The sequence below is a fragment of the Triticum dicoccoides genome, chromosome 3A (genome assembly GCF_002162155.2).
Source record: "Triticum dicoccoides isolate Atlit2015 ecotype Zavitan chromosome 3A, WEW_v2.0, whole genome shotgun sequence".
In the NCBI taxonomy this organism is placed as follows: Eukaryota; Viridiplantae; Streptophyta; class Magnoliopsida; order Poales; family Poaceae; genus Triticum; species Triticum dicoccoides.
Window position 1 is genome coordinate 42746932 of NC_041384.1, and position 18422 is coordinate 42765353.

Consider the following 18422-nt stretch of genomic DNA (forward strand, 5'->3'; position numbering starts at 1 on the left):
ACAAAGTTTTGTAGAAAACTACGCATAGCGAAATGTGCTGCATCCGTAGCCTGGGGGTTGCTAATCTTGTAGTGTTACCAGATTCTGTAGTTCAAGTCGAAATATATAACCCTTATGAATAGAATTAAGTTGTTTCTGAAAAAAAGTCAAAATTCCTTGGGTAGACAGCAAAACTGATAACTGGTTTTATGGCTGGGGCTCTTGATGAATTAAATCTCATATGCCTGTCTTCTTTTCTTTTTTTGTTACTGTACAGATTCGTGTGAGGCACTGCAGAATATAAACTAAAAAGTGGTTACCATGGCTGAGGTGAATATATTGTCATTTTCTCTCTCATTTTTCTTTGTATGTTTTGGTTTCTGTCAATTCTCTTACCATGAAAGCTAATGTCTAGCAACCCTTTTTATGTAATAGGATGCTATTGCGCTGAATGGACTAAATGGTGACCATCATAGGCAGTTTCATAGGTCCGTGATACCGATTCTTCCTAAAATCTAGAAAGTGCACGCGCACTATCTGAACGAGTCGAGCGGCCGACTCCTGGCCGCACGATCTGATGCGTGTCGTCGCGATTCCCACCTACAGGTGCTGCTTGGTCAGGTAAAGACTCGCTACGCGACAAGCGATGCTTCTGCTTTTTCCCTGCCTCCTCTCCTTCCCCTCCTTCCTAGGCGCCGCCCCTCTCCTCCCCTTCCTCCCATGGCGCCGCCCTGCTCCTCCCCTTCCTCCTCAAAATCTCTGCTGCTGCCGCGGATGGTGGCGACAAAGACGACGAAGTGGCTGCTGTGGAGGTCGGCTTGTGCGGCGCGGCGTCTGTCGAGGCAGGGGCGGTGATTGCAAGGGAAGACGGCGCCGGCGAGGTCTGGGGCCGGCGCTCGGGCGGCTGCGACGAGCTGCCGGAGCAGGGTGGCGGCGGAGTCCAGGAGTGTGGTGCTCTACGGGCTTCTTGTGGGTGCGGGTGTGGCGCCGCGACTGAAACGAGGTGGCTGTGATCTCGTGCTGCTGCGTCTTCTGTTGCTACGAGCTAGTACATCTGTGGGACTTTGAGCGACGGTGAGATGCGTCCTCTTGCTTGTGTGTGGTGGTGCTTCTCGATTCTGTTCTGTCGGAATCCGCGGACCTGATCTCGTGGAGACTTGCGAGCTCCGGCAAATTCTCTGTCAAATCCATGTACAGAGAGCTATGCCACGGTCAGATCCCGGCGGCGGCCACGGGGCTTTGGAAGGCAAAGATCCCGCTCAAAATTAAGGTCTTCCTTTGGCAACTTTGTCAAGATCGCCTTCCTACCTCTATTAACCTCGCTAAACGCAACGGCCCCGCCTCCGGCCCCTGTGCGCTATGTGGGGTCCCGGAAGACGCTGACCACACCTTCTTCCTTTGCTCCCTGGCTCGTTTCGCTTGGAGCGCGGTCCGGGAGGCCGCGGGAGTGGATTGGGATCCACGCTCCCGACCTGAGCTCGTATCTTCCTTATCTGGGTTTCAAGGCGCGTCTCGTAGGATCATGTGGACTTGTGCGGCGGCTATGTATGGGCTATTTGGAATACCCGTAACAAGTATACTATTGAGGGGGTGTTTCCCTCGCATCCCGCTGACGTTATCTTCAAATGCATCGTTTTCTTGCAGCAATGGGCATCGCTGGGAAGACAACAGGACTCTGATCTCCACCGCCAAGCTATCTGTCGTCTCCACGCCGTCTACTCTGAGGCTCGAGCTCCGTCGCCTGCTCAACTGGGTGCCGCATAGGGTTGGGCAACCCCCCTTTTTGGTCTTAGTACCTTCCGAGCCTGCGTGCTCGTTGCTTTTGGGCCGTTCTCCGCCTTGTAACGCAACTGTGCGCTCATTTAGCGGCCTATCCTCTTATCAGTCGTGTTAGCTTATGTTGTTTCGGTCGGTGGTTGTGCTACTCTGCCTAAGTTTGGGGGCTTTATTAATTTAAAGCCGGACGTCTCTGACGTCTATGTTCTAAAAAAAAAAGTGACCAAAGTTTAGCATTGCACGAGGTTCAGCTTTCTTCTCCTCTTCCCTTCAGGTTACATGGTGTGTGAATGCTTGCTTGGGAAATTGGGGATCAACTGATGTGTAGCTGCTGGACAATGCTAATATGCTTAGCTTGTTGGATTCGGAGACAGCAACGGTCGGTCATGTGCGTTGCCCCTGTTGTTCGCTTGTTCGATTCAATCTACACAAACGTAGACTTTTCTATACTGTAACTATGCTTTTCTTTTACATTAAGGACGGAGGAGACATATTTGTCTAGTTGGATATGATCATCGGAAAGTCGCACACACAGTAATTGTTTTTGTTGGCATCTATAGTAGTTTTAGTTGCACACATAATTGTTTTTGGTTGGACACGATTATTGGGAAGTTACACACACGGTGATCATTTTTGTTGGCATCTATAGTAGTTTTAATTACGCACATATTTGTTCTCAGTTGGATACGATCATTGAAAAGTTGCACACACAGCAATCATTTTTTATTGGCATCTATATTACTTCTAGATATTACGCACATAATTGTTCTCAGTTAGATTCGGTATTCGGAAGTTACACACATGGTGATCATTTTTTATTGGCATCTATAGTAGTTCTAGTCGCACACATAGTTGTTTTCAGTTGGACACGATCATTGAAAAGTTGCACACACGGGGTTCATTTTTGATTGGCATCTATAGTAGTTCTAGTTGCACAAATAGTTGTTTTCAGTTGGACACGGTCATTGGAAAGTTGCACACACGGGATTCATTTTTGGTTGGCATCTATAGTAGTTCTAGTTGCACACATAGTTTTTTCAGTTGGACATGGTCATTGGAAAGTTGCACACACGGCGATCATTTTTTGTTGGCATCTATAGTAGTTCTAGTTGCACACATAGTTGTTTTCAGTTGGACACGGTCATTGAAAGTAGTTGGCAGGGGCAATAGAAGTAGTTGCACAAAATCTGCTAGGCAGTTGGCCAGGGCAACAGATAAAGTTGCACATCTCACTGACATGGTTTTGTTGAATGGTGAAAAAATGCACATCCATAGACCATGAGGGTGCAGAAAAGTTGTCTACATGGAGTTGCACACTCTCGTCGGTATAGTCACACATGCATGGCCACAGAGTTGCACAATCTTATCGGCATAGTCGCACATGCATGACCATAGAGTTGCACAATATCGTCCGGATAGTCGCACATGAATTGCCGGGGGAGGTGCTCACGCCCGGCCGCGGAGTTGCGCACTCTCGTCGGTATAGTCACACATGCATGGCCATAGAGTTGCACAATCTCGTTCGCATAGTCACACATAAATTGTCGTGAGAGGTGCTCACGCATGGCTGCGGAGTTGCACACTCTCGTCGGCACAGTCGCACATACATGGCCATGGAGTTGCACAACCTCGTCCACATAGTCACACATGAGTTTTTATGGGAGGTGCTCATGCCCGGCCACGGAGTTGCACACTCTCGTCGGCATAGTCACATATGCATGGCCACACAGTTGCACAATATCGTCTGCATAGTCGCACATGAATTGCTATGGGAGGTGCCCACGTCCGACCATGGAGTTGCACACTCTTGTGTTCATAGTCGCACATGCGTGGCCATGGAGTTGGGACATTCTTACAGGATAGTCCCTCAAACGCGGTTGTAGAGGCTCACACGCGCGATGACTACCAGGCAGTTGGCCAGGGCACCGGGGCAGCAGATGAAATTGCACATTTCAATTTTAGAGAGTAGTATGGGGTGGTGCCACTAGTGAAAACTGCATGGCCTAGGCAACAAACGAAGTTGCACATCTCACTGGAAGGAGGCAATTTGGGGATGGAGGTACCATAGAGGAAAACTGCATGTCTACGGTGTACAAGAAAAGTTGCACATCCCTGTCAGGTAGTTGCACATCGACGGCTAGTCAGTTACACAAAACGGGGACAAAATTGCACAAAAAAAAGTTTGTCAAAACATATCCATGCAGGATCTAGTTTCGAAGAGCACATCGCGAGGATTTCAATGGTGAAAGCAGATCTTAATTTCGATATTTGGTTCAAAAGTTATGGCTTTTTTAAGAAACAAAAATTAAAAAGCAAACTAGATGGTCAACTTCCTTTAGTGTACAACGGACCACGTGCTTACCTTTTCCACCGGCCGCTCCCAAACTCTACCTGGCGCTTGAGCGCCCACTAGACGACTCCCCGATTCTTATGTATGAAAGGGAAGGTAAAAATCCAAATAATCCAATTGCTGTTATTTCGGGCATAGTCACGGTCTCTGGTGGACGGTTTTGCCACATAATAGCATACAAGGGGTTACTTTTCCCCAATGAGGCACACAAGTACAGATATGAAATTGTTTTTCCCAATGATATGAGGGTAGACCTTGAACACCTCGGCATGGAAAGACATGGCTTTTTGGCTGGTTTCTACTGTCGTGTTCCTGCTGGAACTGTAGATGATGTCCACTTTGGTATTCAAACTACGAGGAACCAAAAACTTAAGATGTATGGATATCAGGTCGATGATGTATCAGGGCGATTACAAAATGATCTAACTGACGGCCGTGTGACGTAAGTTTTTTGCACAATGTAATTGAATTGTCAATGTTTTGTTTTTGTTTCTATTCTAATATGCCTGTAAACAGTCATGTAGAGAAACAAGATCAAAAATTGGGACATGATTGTACACCTTCCATTTTTTCTCGAAGTGGATCACCTGTTTTCAATCAGCAAAGGCAACTTGTTGGTATATCTTTTAAGGATATTGGTGTAACTAAGGCCTTGGATGTTGTGTATATAACTGCTACCCTTCCAAAATTTTGTGGAGGAGGGGATAACATGGTAATGTGTTTTCTGGTATCAATATAATGTAATCTTATGATGTTTGCAATGCTTATTCTTTTTTGTTTATGTTTTGTTTAGCCTATGTCAGATGTCTTAGAACGTATTAGACTTCTTGGTGAACAAAAATTTGCTCCACCTGAGGATATGGAGCCTTCTCCTTCACCCTGAGAATCGTATTGTTAGAGTTATAATATAAGTCATGTACCCCTTTGTATTTATCCCGTTGTATAAGGGGTTTCCTGTATATGTTCCACACCTGTACATGTATATATATCGGCCTATGGCCTCATGGGAATACAAGTTGCTTATTCCTAACATGGTATTAGAGCTAGGTCAATTTTTTGCACGCTGCAACTCGTGCGTTTGATCCGTCTGTTCGATCGAAGCAATCGATCTCTAACCCCGCTCGATCTCCTCTCCGTCTGCTCGATCGAAGCAGGGGGCTCGTCTCGCAGGCGCCCCCGATCTCCTCTCCAGCCGGCCACTCGAAGGACTCCCACTGCCGGCCCGTCCCGATCGGAGTCGCCCCGCCCGCCCGTCAGATCGGGCCCGCCAGCGCCTCCCGCTGCCGGCCCGTCCCGATCCAGTCGCCAGCGCCCTCCCGAAGCTGCCTCGATCTCCCGATCGCCCCGATCTCCCGCTCGACGCTGCTCCCGCCCCAAGCCAGCGCCTGATCCCGATCTGGTCGCTCTTGTCGGATCTAAAAAAATGTCTGCTGCATCGGGCTATGTTGATGTCCCTCGCTGTCCGGTGATCTTTGATGGTACTAACTACACCGAGTTCACTGGCTTTATGCGCATTCACATGCGTGGCATCCGTCTCTGGGGTGTTCTTTCTGGCGAGGTCTGCTGTCCGCCACGTCCAGTTCCTCCGGTGGCCCCTACTCCGCCAACTCCATCGGTTCTTCCTACGGATGCTAATCAGGTCGCCAAGGATGCGGCTAAGCTTGCTGATGAGGCTGCTGATCGTGCTTATGATGAGAGGGTTTTGGCTTATGAGGAGGCTCTTCAGACGTATCATGGTGCTCTGTCTGTTTACACCCAGTGGCTTGATGATGATGCTCGTGCTGCAGCTGTTCTCACTCCTAGTGTTCTGCCTCAGTTTGCTTCTGAATTTATGGGTCTTCCTACTGTCTTTGAGATGTGGACCCGTCTTCGTCAGCGCTATCAGCCCTCTGGTGATGCCTTATACCTCTCTGTGGTCCGTCAGGAGCATGCTCTTCAGCAGGGTGACTCTACTGTTGATGACTTCTATGCACAGAGTTCTTCTATCTGGCGCCAGCTTGATTCTCTCTGCAGTGCTGGGTGTCGTACGTGCCCCTGTTGCCAGGCTGTCCAGGCCAATTTGGAGTTTCATCGCGTCTATGAGTTCCTGTCTCGGCTCCGTAAGGAGTTTGAGCCCCGGCGTGCTCAGTTGTTTGCTCGTGGCCGTATTTCTCTCATGGAGGCGCTTTCTGAGATTCGTGCTGAGGAGACTCGCTTACGTGGTGCTGGTTTCCTGGAGGTTCCCTCTGTGCTCGCTACTCGTGCTCCTACGCCATCTGCTGCACCGACCCCTTCTCGCTCGAGTGCTCCGCCGCTCTTGCCCACTCCTTCTGGAGGCTCAAGTCGCCCCCGTCCACATTGCGACTATTGCAACAATGATGGTCATCTTGAGTCTCAGTGCTACACGAAGAAGAAACACCTGCGCAAGGCGCGATCATCATCTTCAGGGACTTCGTCATCTACCTCGACTGCTTCAGCCATTGCTTTGACTGAGCAGGATATTCTGAGACTTAAGCGTCTGCTCGCGGCTTCAGGTTCTTCCTCGACGGGTACTGCTGGTTCTGTGACTGATGCTTCCCGCACTGAGCAATCACCCTCTACACACTCAGGTACATCCCCATGGGTTCTGGACTCTGGAGCTTCTTTTCATATGTCTTCTCATTCTTCCACTTTGTCCTCTCTTCGATCACTGGATTCTCATGTTCATGTCTTCACTGCTGATGGTACTCCACTTTCTGTTGCTAGTAGAGGCAATCTTACCACTCCTTATTCTGTTCCTGATGTTGCTCATGTTCCTCGACTTACCATGAATCTGTTTTCTGCTGGTCAAGTTACGGATTCTGGTTGTCGCGTCATCCTTGACATTGACTCTTCTTCTGTCCAGGACCGTCGCACACACACTCTGGTTGGGGCTGGCCCTCGCCGCCGTGATTCTCAGGGTCTTTGGGAGTTGGACTGGCTTCATGTTCCTTCTGCTGCCACCACCATCGCCAGTTCTTCCGCTTCTGTCGCCTCCGTTACTGGTTCCTTCCAGCAATGGCATCATCGACTTGGTCATCTGTGTGGTTCTCGGTTGTCTTCTTTAGTTCGTCGAGGTCTTATGGATTCTGTCTTAGGAGATGTCTCTTTAGAGTGTCAGGGTTGTCGTCTTGGCAAGCAGATTCAGTTACCATATTCACATAGTGAGTCGGTGTCCAAGCGTCCTTTCGATTTAGTCCATTCTGATGTATGGGGTCCGGCCCCTTTCGCTTCGAAAGGTGGTCATAAATACTATATTATTTTCATAGATGATTTCTCTTGTTACACATGGCTTTATTTCATTACTTCTCGTTCTGAGGTGTTGTCTATTTATAAGCGTTTTGCTGCCATGGTTCATACTCAGTTCTCTTCACCCATTCGTGTTTTTCGTGCTGACTCCGCTGGCGAGTATATCTCTAAGATGTTGCGTGGTGTTCTTGCTGAGCACGGGACTCTCTCTCTCAATTCTCTTGTCCTGGTGCTCATGCTCAGAATGGTGTGGCTGAGCGAAAGCATCGACATCTTCTTGAGACTGCTCGCGCATTGATGATTGTTGCCTCTCTCCCGCCTCATTTTTGGGCTGAGGCCGTCTCCACATCCACCTATCTTATCAATATACAGCCTTCCGCTGCTCTACAGGGTGGTGTTCCTTTCGAGTGACTTTTTGATCGTTCTCCCGATTATTCGATGCTTCGCTCGTTTGGTTGTGTTTGCTATGTTCTTCTTGCCCCTCGCGAACGCACCAAACTGACCGCTCAGTCTGTTGAGTGTGTCTTCTTAGGCTACAGTGATGAGCATAAGGGCTATCGTTGTTGGGATCCTATTAGTCGTCGGATGCGTATCTCTCGAGACGTGACTTTTGATGAGTCTCGTCCCTTCTACCCACGCCCATCTTCCTCGACTTTTTCAGTACAGGATATCTCTTTCCTCACTTTTCCTGACTCACCTATCACCCCCGTCGAGACTGTACCTCTCCGTTCCACTTCCTCTCCTTCTCCACCTCTAGTTGATTTGCAGCCACCATCCTCCCCGGTCTCCTCGCCTAGCATGTCACCGGGTTCTCCACCTTCATCTCCCGTGACTTCCTCCCCGGTCTCCTCTCCCAGCCTGTCACCGGATTCTACACCTTCATCTCCGGTGACTTCTTCGTCGCCACCCCCCGATTCTACCTTGACGATTCCTCCTTCTATTATTCCATCTTTTCCTCAGCATTACACTCGTCGTCCACGACCAGTCGATGCCTTTGTGGATGAGTCGTCATCTTCCTCTCAGCCTACTTATGGCTTGCGTTCTCGTCCTCGTCCGCCTGTTGATCGCTTTGGATTTCCCACCGCTGGTGCTGCTGTTCTTGAGCCGACTTCTTACCGTCAGGCTGTTGTTCATCCTGAATGGTAGTTTGCAATGGCAGAGGAGATTGCTGCTCTTGAACGCACTGGTACCTGGGATCTTGTTTCTCTTCCTCCCGGAGTCCGTCCGATCACTTGTAAGTGGGTCTACAAGGTTAAGACTCGCTCCGATGGTTCTCTTGAGCGTCACAAAGCTCGTCTTGTGGCTCGTGGTTTTCAGCAGGAGCATGGTCATGATTATGACGAGATTTTTGCTCCTGTGGCCCATATGACCACTGTTCGTACACTTCTTGCCATTGCCTCTGCACGCCACTGGTCTATATCTCAGCTTGATGTTAAGAATGCCTTTCTTAATGGTGAGCTGCGTGAGGAGGTGTACATGCAGCCACCACCTGGGTATTCTGTTCCTGATGGCATGGTATGTCGTCTTCGTCGCTCTCTCTATGGCCTTAAGCAAGCCCCCCGCGCCTGGTTTGAGAGCTTTGCCTCTGTGATCACAGCTGCTGGTTTTTCAGCAAGTGCTCATGATCCAGCATTGTTTATTCACCTTTCTCCTCGTGGTCGGACTCTTCTTCTTCTTTATGTTGATGACATGATCATCACGGGGGATGACCCCGAGTATATTGCCTTTGTAAAGGCCCGTCTTAGTGAGCAGTTTCTTATGTCTGATCTTGGACCTCTTTGCTACTTTCTTGGGATTGAAGTCTCTTCTACCTCTGATGGCTTTTTTATATCCCAGGAAAAGTATATCCAGGATCTTCTTGCTCGTGTTGCTCTTACTGACGAGCGCGTTGTTGAGACTCCTATGGAGCTCAGTGTTCACCTCCGTGCTACTGATGGTGATCCTCTCCCTGACCCGACGCGTTATCGTCATCTTGTTGGCAGTCTTGTCTATCTAGCTGTCACTCGTCCGGACATCTCTTATCCGGTTCATATTCTGAGTCAGTTTGTCTCTGCTCCCACCTCGGTTCACTATAGTCATCTCCTTCGTGTTCTTCGATATCTTCGAGGCACGATCTCTCACCGTCTATTCTTTCCTCGCTCCAGTTCTTTACAGCTTCAGGCCTATTCGGATGCTACGCGGGCTAGTGATCCTTCAGATCGCCGTTCACTTTCTGCTTACTGTGTTTTTTCTTGGTGGTTCTCTCATTGCCTGGAAGACGAAGAAACAGCTTGCAGTTTCCCGTTCGAGTGTCGAGGCTGAGTTGCGAGCAATGGCTCTTTTGACGGCAGAGGTGACTTGGTTACGGTGGTTACTTCAGGATTTTGGTGTTTCTGTCACTACACCGACTCTGCTCTTATCTGACAGTACAGGTGCTATCAACATTGCACGCGATCATGTGAAGCATGAGCTCACCAAGCATATTGGTGTTGATGCTTTCTATGTGCGCGCTGGTGTGCAAGATCAGGTTATTGCTCTTCAGTATGTGCCTTCCGAGTTACAGTTGGCGGATTTCCTGACGAAGGCTCAGACTAGAGCACAACATGGCTTTTATCTCTCCAAACTCAGTGTTGTTCATCCACCATGAGTTTGAGGGGGGGTGTTAGAGTTATAATATAAGTCATGTACCCCTTTGTATTTATCCCGTTGTATAAGGGGTTTCTTGCACATGTTCCACACCTGTACATGTATATATATCGGCCTATGGCCTCATGGGAATACAAGTTGCTTATTCCTAACACGTATGACTTGATGGTAGGCATACCACTCTCATTCCAGCATGCATAATCTCTGACGATTGCCTTATTTTGACATTGCGATGCATAATCATCATCTTGCAGGGCCGTTGTGTGAACATGAAGGAAGGCAGCCAGAGCATTGTTGTTGGTTTCTTGTGTAGCTTTAGCTTCTCCTTGACTGTTTCTAGTAGTCTACCCGTTTAAACATTGTATGTAGCATTTGGTTGGTGTTGTTTCGCTGCAAGCTCCTTCACTATGTAACTATGTGTGCTGCTGTGGTCCAATCTTTGTAGTAGCAGGGCATTTGTGATCCAATCTGATATTACTGCGTCACATTTTGTTACTTGGTTGATTGTGAAGTGAGATTATCCAGTCAAGTTGAGCTGTGATCCAGTTTCTCCCTCTCCTGGTTAATTTATACTTCTGTTGTTGTTTCCTTTCCCACTTATGTGGATGTCTGAATTCTCTGTCATTCTACATACCTGGTTAGCTATAGGCTTTCCATTCTACATACCCCAGTGTAAGATTGTGCTGGTGGTGCTTATGTTTTATTGTCTTAATAAAGAAAGAAAATGACTGAAAATAGACTTGAGACATGAGACACACATGTAACACTGCTCATATGTCCATCATATAATTTAGCTAGGCATGTTGAGCTGACTTGGGCAACCAGTGGTATGGCTGTGAGCTGGTGTGACTGAATGCATAGTTCTGTCACATCTAATATCATTTTCATAGATGCTGAAGAAGTGCCGAGAATTCTTTGAGTTGCGGTTCAGATGATTTTGTTGCCAAAATGGATGTTACTCAAAACATGTTATCCACCCTGAATACAGAGCTATCTTCAGGGCATTCTCATTGAAAACGAAAATGATATCACAATAGTAGTTTTCAAATATGAAAACCGAGTTAAAATTCCAAAAATATGCTAACAGCAAATAACAGAGCATACTGGCATTAAAGAGCTTCTCCAAGTGGCATCAAACCTCGCGCAGAGAAACAGAGCCCACGCTAATCGACTGGGTGTTGCGTGAAGTTAGAAAGGTGTTGATTGCCCAATGTGGAAGAAAATTTTCAGGCTTGCAGTATTCTGTATTCCCCCAAAGTTAAATAGTTTGTACAAACAAGTGCTGAAAATCCATGAGCGCAGTTCAAATACTTTTAATGCTGAAATGGACGATACTCAAAAATGTTATCGAGTGGAAGTTGAAACAAGTTGAGGCGTTGATCACCGGATCTGTAATGAAAATTCCAAAAGTAAAATATTTCTGGTTCCATTCATGTGATAAGAAACACAGCGGTCACACATATAAAAGCAGCAAGCAAATAGAGTAGGTTGGCGTGTGGGGCCATCCACTACCTTGCGCGTGTTCTCAACACGAGCAAGGCAGACAGACGGCCATCATGCAGCTGACAAAGCAGCCAACCAAATGAACAAGAGTTGCACCAATGTTTCTTAAGACAACTGCTGACCACTGTACCTTAAAATCACAACCACAACTGCAAGCAAACTTAGTAGTAGCAAAAAATACGACGGTCTCCCGCAAACCATCTCTTAACGGCTCCAGTTCAGCCTTAGTACAGGTCCATCACATCAAGAGGCGTACGTTCGTAAGCTAGTATTTCAGGCTTCAGATTAGTTAAGTTACAAACACTTCATACTTGCTAGACAGGATCAGCTTGTGCTTCAACTGGATCAGCAGCTTGAGGACAAAGATAGGCGCACATGCATCGAGATACACTTCATCAGGTTAGAATTGTTGCCGCTGCCGCAGATATTTAAGTTCTTCTTCCACATCTATTCCTTCCTCAAGCTCGTGCCACTCCGGATAGCACCAAAATGGCTTGGGCACGAGCTATCTGTCCAGAGTAAAACATAAATAAGCTATAATATATATAGCAGTGTTATTGAATGTGTAGTAAATAAACAATACCTGTTTGGGCTATCATCATCGTCTCTAGCAAGAGCCCTACAAATAGGCCGAAAATAGTTTTACACACAAGAAGAAACACAAGCGTGTGAGGACAAGATCAAAACCACGCAACATCAGTTCACCACTTCATATATCTGAACAATAATAGGCGGAATGGTTCAACCGCAAAAGCAAGTTGGGATTTAAGAACTAGCATGAGTTCCAAATTAAAACTAACCTGAAACTAACAACCAAAACCAACCCATATTTACCATTATAATTCCAGGTTTATAATTCCAGGTTAGAGTGATGCTATGAGACATACGATACGATACTTCCATAATCACAAATGTACGCACAACCAGACACGCTCAACTGTCGGCCACAACCACAGGATGGTCTTTATTGTACCAGTGTCGTATGCTATTTATCATATGCACAGCAGTTCTATTCAAGCTTCTAATTAATGTGCTCAGTATAAGAAGATCAAAATGGTAACAAATGTCCTTTCGAGGCTACTAAACTTCCTCAAGATTGAATATTATGCACACGCAAGACACCTGCATACTGTACAAAAAATTACATAAAGATAGAAAGCATACCCTTGTGCATCAAAATTCTTCAAGACTTTTATAATTATATTCACTAGTATGTATGGAGCCTCTTCCAAGCCATAGAAGTTCATGCCAATAAAATTTCCATCAAAATCAATAAGAGGCCCTCCAATCCCAGCCTAGCACACACAAAAGTAACGAATAGGAAAAGACAGTATTTGTAAGCTATACAGAAGTGGTGATGGATTTAATTACTCATTCTGATGCAACTATTTATTTCCACCACACGAAAAGACACAGCGTACCTTGGTGATTTTACAGGTGGAAATCTTAAGCTCTTTGCAACCAAGCTTACTTGGTTTGTCAATCACGATCCCACTTGTGGCCATTAAATTGCCTGATTGGTAGACGCGCCCTATAGCTACTACCTCCTTCTGAGGTTTAATTAGCATCTGGTTATCGATTTGTGCTGTCTGAGTACAGCAGAAATTCTTGATGTGGACTACGGCAATGTTATAATGTAGACTGTAATGTTGCAATGTCCCTCTGGTATGACGATTGTCTAGAAGGCACACTACAATCTGCAATTAATGATATGGTAAGACTAAACCAGTGATATCATGAATAAGTAGAAGGGGCAATTAAACAATTATTAGCAGAGTAACAACCTTAAGGTTATCAGCAACCTTGTTTTCATTGTCAGAAGTTCTAACCAAACTTGCCGAGGTCAGAACTCTTGTAGTGGACCCATTGCAGTCTATGAATATGCCTGCGCAAGCAAAACACCTTGTTTTTCCTACAAGAGTAATGATTCTGATAATTTAGTGAAGAAAATGGAAAAAGAATATTGAAAGTAAACGAGCTTATAATGAATATAATTACCACTGAATGAAGCCAATGCGACAACACTTTGAGACATATTTGAAGCAACGTTTCTTTCGAGTTTACCCCAGATATCTTCACTAAATTTCTCTTCAAAATTGTTAAGCAAACGCATGCCCACTGGCAAAACCAATAAAGATTCAGTAGTGGAGGGGAGCTGGATAGACCAGTCAGATGAAAAATGTTCCAACAGAAAAGAGTAAATATCAAAAGGACATGAATGAACTCACCATTCTCCCAAACTGGGAGGGGATAACCATTGGACCTCAGCTCTTTTTTTGTAGCAACACCTGAATTTTGCAACATAGTTAAGTGATTGATGACCCCATGTATAATGATGGTCAGGAAAACTGCAAGCAATGACTCACCAAAATAAGGATAACTTGGCCGCCCAGACCATAAAGACGTCCGCTCTAATAATAATCTATCCATGAGTCCTGGTGCCACAGGGGTGAAACAATTAATGACTGTGAACAATGATCAATAATTATTATAACATTAGAAGTGACCCAACCTGGTTGACATTCTGGATCACAGAGAGTACATATGGAAGGTTTCTTATCCTTAAATTTCTCTCCCTTCCTTGAGCTGTCTACAATGGAGAAGATTGAAGAAGGGAAATAAGCAGAATTTAGAACACTGAAAAGCAGTATGAAGGAAAGGAGTATATTCTAATATTCATATACTACACTGGAGTACTTAGAATGAACTAATTAATTAGCATATCATATGCTGTATGTTATTAGCATGATAATAGGTGCAACCATAAAACTAAGTATGTACCCAGATTCTGCAAATGATTGTTGAAAATTAACATTGGTGGTGACTCTGGCGAGGAATTGCCTGGTGATGTGATGATTGCGCACAATTTAGCAATCTTAAGGTGTTTTTCTCACCTTCTGAATCAGGCTTATAAGGTCTGGGAAATCTTTCAATTTTACTACCAGGTCCTTCCTTATTTGTAGCCCTGCAGCAGAATGCAATAAGCTCATCAGAATAATAGAGAAATCCACAAAAAATAAAACATGGATGATATCTATGCATGGATACCAAACAACAATACAAATTTCAATGTTTATAAGGGACAAATCAGGAAAATTGTTGACTGGGGTCAGATTGCGCTAAACAAAACAATGGGGAAATCCTAAAACCTAAATATTTATTGCGTTTGATTATTGTATAGACAAAAATATTTATTAAATATGAGTAGCCTAATATAGTGGAAAACTTTTCCCATGCATGTTGTGGTGAGCGACAACAAAAAACAATAAAATGGAGATAATATTATACCAAACCTACCAGGGAACCGTCACTACCTTATCATTTAAACAAGTATTAATAGCTTAAACATGGACACCAGAGTCCCAATTGAGTACAGGGCAACTGCGAGACATCATGACAATTGTAGTATGGACTGTCACAAACAACTAATTTGTTATCAAGGGAGATGTTGTCAAATGCAGATCACCTACCAGATGCAAGAATTACAAAAACATCAAAATAACGCATTTCAGAAACTGTTTGACATTCAGTGTGATTGGTAGTACCACCAGACCTCGGCTATTGATGAGCGGAATTATTCTTATGTACTTAGTTTATTCATTTTGTATGTCTACTGATGTGTGGTCAGCTTCCTGGAAATTCCAGGTTGAATAATAAACTTGCAAGAAGCGGAACAGATGGCCTGTGGTCATCCAGGAAATGTTTCAGTTAGACTAGTTGTTTGCCGTTGTCCAGAATAGAATGTACTCAGTCAAGTTTATTTGCAAATCAGGCCATGTGTTAAGTGCATGGCACTAATTTCTCTGCTAAATAGTTCTCATTCGCTCGGTATTACAGTAATTGAGCATGTTAGACTCCTGACTACATACCAAGCTGTGATCATCCTTTAACTCTTCTTAGCCTTGTACAACGTATGCAGTAACTTAAACAATGTGATTTCATATTCTATGTAAAATGCCTGCGCATTCTTTTAGAATGCATGAATTGTTAACACAATGTTTTGTCAACAAATTTTCCAACAACACGAGAGATTTATATAATGCATGTTGTTAGCTGCAGTATGATGTCATAAGAAGCCACTAATGTATTGTTAACAACACGAGAGATTTTTATAATGTCACTCTTGATTAAGCTTTCCACCATTATTTATTTTCCTAAGCATGTGTGGCCCATGTGCACAAAAACTAATAAGAGAGTATGGAGGACAAGGGTAGAAAAGCAATCAGAGTGAGTATGGAGGACATACCACCACTGAATTGTTTTCCTGAACTGCGACAGGAGTTCAAGAATTTTAAACCTTGGTAGGAATGGAGTCTCTTTCTCAGCATAAAAGTTCATCCCGATGAAATCCCCATTAAAATCAACAAGGGGCCCTCCAACTCCAGTCTAGGAAAAGAATAAAGTGACAGTGAGCCAAGCACAAAGACGTAGAGATGCTCAACAAAGTTTGTATAATTGAAAAAAGGAGTATTTTGCCCCTCCCCCCCCACCCAAAAAAAGTCCAACGCATATCATGACACAGTTATTTATTTATTTTCACTATGTATAGAAAGTGAGAAATTAACACCGCACCATAGTAATTTTACATGTGGAGATGGCAAGCTCCTCCCGGTAAGTTCCTTTTGGATTTTCAGTCAACTTCCCAGCTGTGGCCATTAATTTTCCTGAGTTGAAGCAACGCCCTACGGCAACTACTTTACTGTGAGAGTCAAATTGCCGCTGATGATCTAGACATGTTACTTTTAGAGAATGGTAGCGAGCGATATTGATAACCGCGACATTGTATGTCAAATCGTAGAATTCCAACCATCCCAGTTCAAGTGTGTTATCCGGAAGGCGCACTTCAATCTGCATCAATAAAGCAAGGCAACAAGTATATAGCCTGGTTAGCAGAATGATTAACATGATATTAAATAACCAAGCAATAGTGTACAAAAAAAAGTTGGCAGTACCAACCGTCATATCATGAAGGATCTTGGTATCATCATCAATAGATCTAACCAAATTAATGAAGTCAGAAAGCTTGTAATGGTTGGCACAGTTGGCTTGTTTGCGATAACTATGCCGGTGCATGCAAAAAACACGGTGTTTTCTGCACAAGATGGCATTTCCAAATTCTCAATCATGAAGTACTAACAAATAGACATAGATAAAATTTTGCAAAGCTAGTGTTTATAATCACCATCAGCAAATGAAGCAAGCGATACAACAGTGCCCGCTAAATTTGAGGTGACTTCTTTACTGAGTTTCGTCCAGACACCTTGACCAGAATTACTTAAACTGCCAAATTCCTCTTCAAAAGGATTGTCGGGATGCGAATTTCCTAGTTAGGGAAGCATCATCATATTCATATCATACAACATAATTTTGATCGTAAGTTGCAGAAGAAGGGAAAAGCAGCGAGACTGAAACCAGACAACCAGTGGCTCACCTCGCCAACCTGTCCAATTTTTTTGTTTTTTGGTCTGGCTTCTCGTGTGAACACCTGCTCGCTTCATATTTCCAGCCTGGAGTGGAAATAACACATAAAGAAAGAGAATCGCCTTTTTTTAGGATGAAAAAGCCGAGCTTTATGGATTATGGCACAAAAGCAGAGTTTTCGTTACAATCATCCAACACAATATTAATAATAAAATGAAATAAATGGTGGAGCGTGGCCGAGCCAAAGTTAAGAAATGCTGTTCGCTCTAGCAAACGCGGATCTAGAAAGTGAGAAATTGTGAGCGTCATCGTGGTTCGATAAACCGCTTCATCGCCAAAAAGAGGAGTGTGTGTGTGTGTGTCAGCTAACCACTGGATGGAAAGAAGCTCATGCCGCAAAATCAACTAATCAAATTGCCAGAATGAAATGACCTCATCGAATTGGGGTCATTGGGTTCCACAAATCACTTCGCCGCAACGAAATCACTTGATCTCAAAAGAAAAGGAGGGGACGGAGGTTCAGCTAATCATCACTGGATGAACAGAAGCTCATACCGCAAGATCAGATGCCCGGAAATCGCGGCCGGGAGAGACAGCGGTGAGGAACGGCGATGGCGGCGGCGGCGGCGGCGATGCGCTTGGGGGTGGGGAGTGGAGGCGGCAGCCCTAGGGCACGCGGCGGTGGGTCGGGTCGGTAATGGTATGTCAGGGAGGGAGGGCTGGGGAAAGTAAGAGCAGGAGGAAAAGACGGGATGGGACGGGACGGGACGGGACGGTTTGAGACGACGATGAATTTCCACCGTGGAGGAGAGCGGATTACCTTTTTTCCACGGACTATTTCGCGGCTATTTCACGGGCTATTTTAATGTATGGGAAATCTACTTCCACCTATCCAAATCAATCCACGCAACTACTCCGAGGAGGACAAGTAGTATACTAATTTGGATCCGAGGAGTAGTTCGAGGAGGACAAGTAGTATACTAATTTGGATCCGAGGAGTAGTTCTTTCCGGTTTGAGGCGGAAATCACATATTTGACCAGAGGTCCAAATCAAATCACAAACTGACCTCGTTCCGAAAAAATTTCACTCTGCTGACCCTTTTGTATGGCGTCCGACAGCTGGGCGCCACACATTACTATGCAGCGCCTCTCTCTTGGGCGTCGCACCTCGTGCCAGCGTGGCAGCCCTGGTCCAGTTGCGGCCCCACAGACAGCACTGCAGCGTCTCAGACTTAGGCGCCACACTTGTAATGTGCAGCGCCTAGCTCTTGGGCGCTGCACAGTCTGTGTTCCACTTAGGCTGGCCCCACCCTCTCTCCCATCCCACCCCCACCCCACACACCCCACCCCACACAAACCCTTAGCCTTGCGCCCCTCCTCTCTTCCCCTCTCCCCCTCTCAAATCCTTCTCAAATCTTGCAAATCCGAAGTATTTGACCGTGGATTTCGAAGCCAACCCCTCCCTTAAGGTAATCTCCTTCGATCCCCTCGTTTTCATCCATAGGAATTGTCACATTTGCTC

General features: G+C 45.3%; 1 protein-coding gene and 1 long non-coding RNA gene across 3 annotated transcripts in view; one reads left to right on the top strand and one right to left on the bottom strand.

Annotated features, from left to right (window-relative positions):
* The window catches only part of LOC119271143, a 2471-nt gene extending 557 nt beyond the window's left edge, over positions 1-1914 (top strand). Inside the window, exons 2-4 of one of the 2 annotated variants that reach the window (XR_005134431.1) lie at positions 257-309; positions 415-600; positions 1624-1914. This is a non-coding gene — a long non-coding RNA (uncharacterized LOC119271143). The remainder of the gene's footprint in view (positions 1-256; positions 310-414; positions 601-1623) is intronic. The other variant, XR_005134432.1, reaches the window with a different exon arrangement.
* A 9645-nt stretch (positions 1915-11559) lies between these two features.
* Positions 11560-17590, bottom strand: LOC119266942. Its single transcript, XM_037548229.1, has 16 exons — positions 17456-17590; positions 16911-16986; positions 16662-16802; positions 16436-16571; positions 16052-16327; positions 15726-15865; positions 14374-14444; positions 13992-14069; positions 13846-13914; positions 13708-13767; positions 13478-13597; positions 13264-13391; positions 12901-13176; positions 12644-12774; positions 12063-12098; positions 11560-11988 (listed from the first exon to the last, which is right to left on the bottom strand). Exons 4-16 carry the CDS (start codon positions 16550-16552, stop codon positions 11985-11987), a joined length of 1506 nt encoding a protein of 501 aa, XP_037404126.1. The 5' UTR covers positions 16553-16571; positions 16662-16802; positions 16911-16986; positions 17456-17590; the 3' UTR covers positions 11560-11984.
* Between the last annotated feature and the right edge of the window lie 832 nt (positions 17591-18422).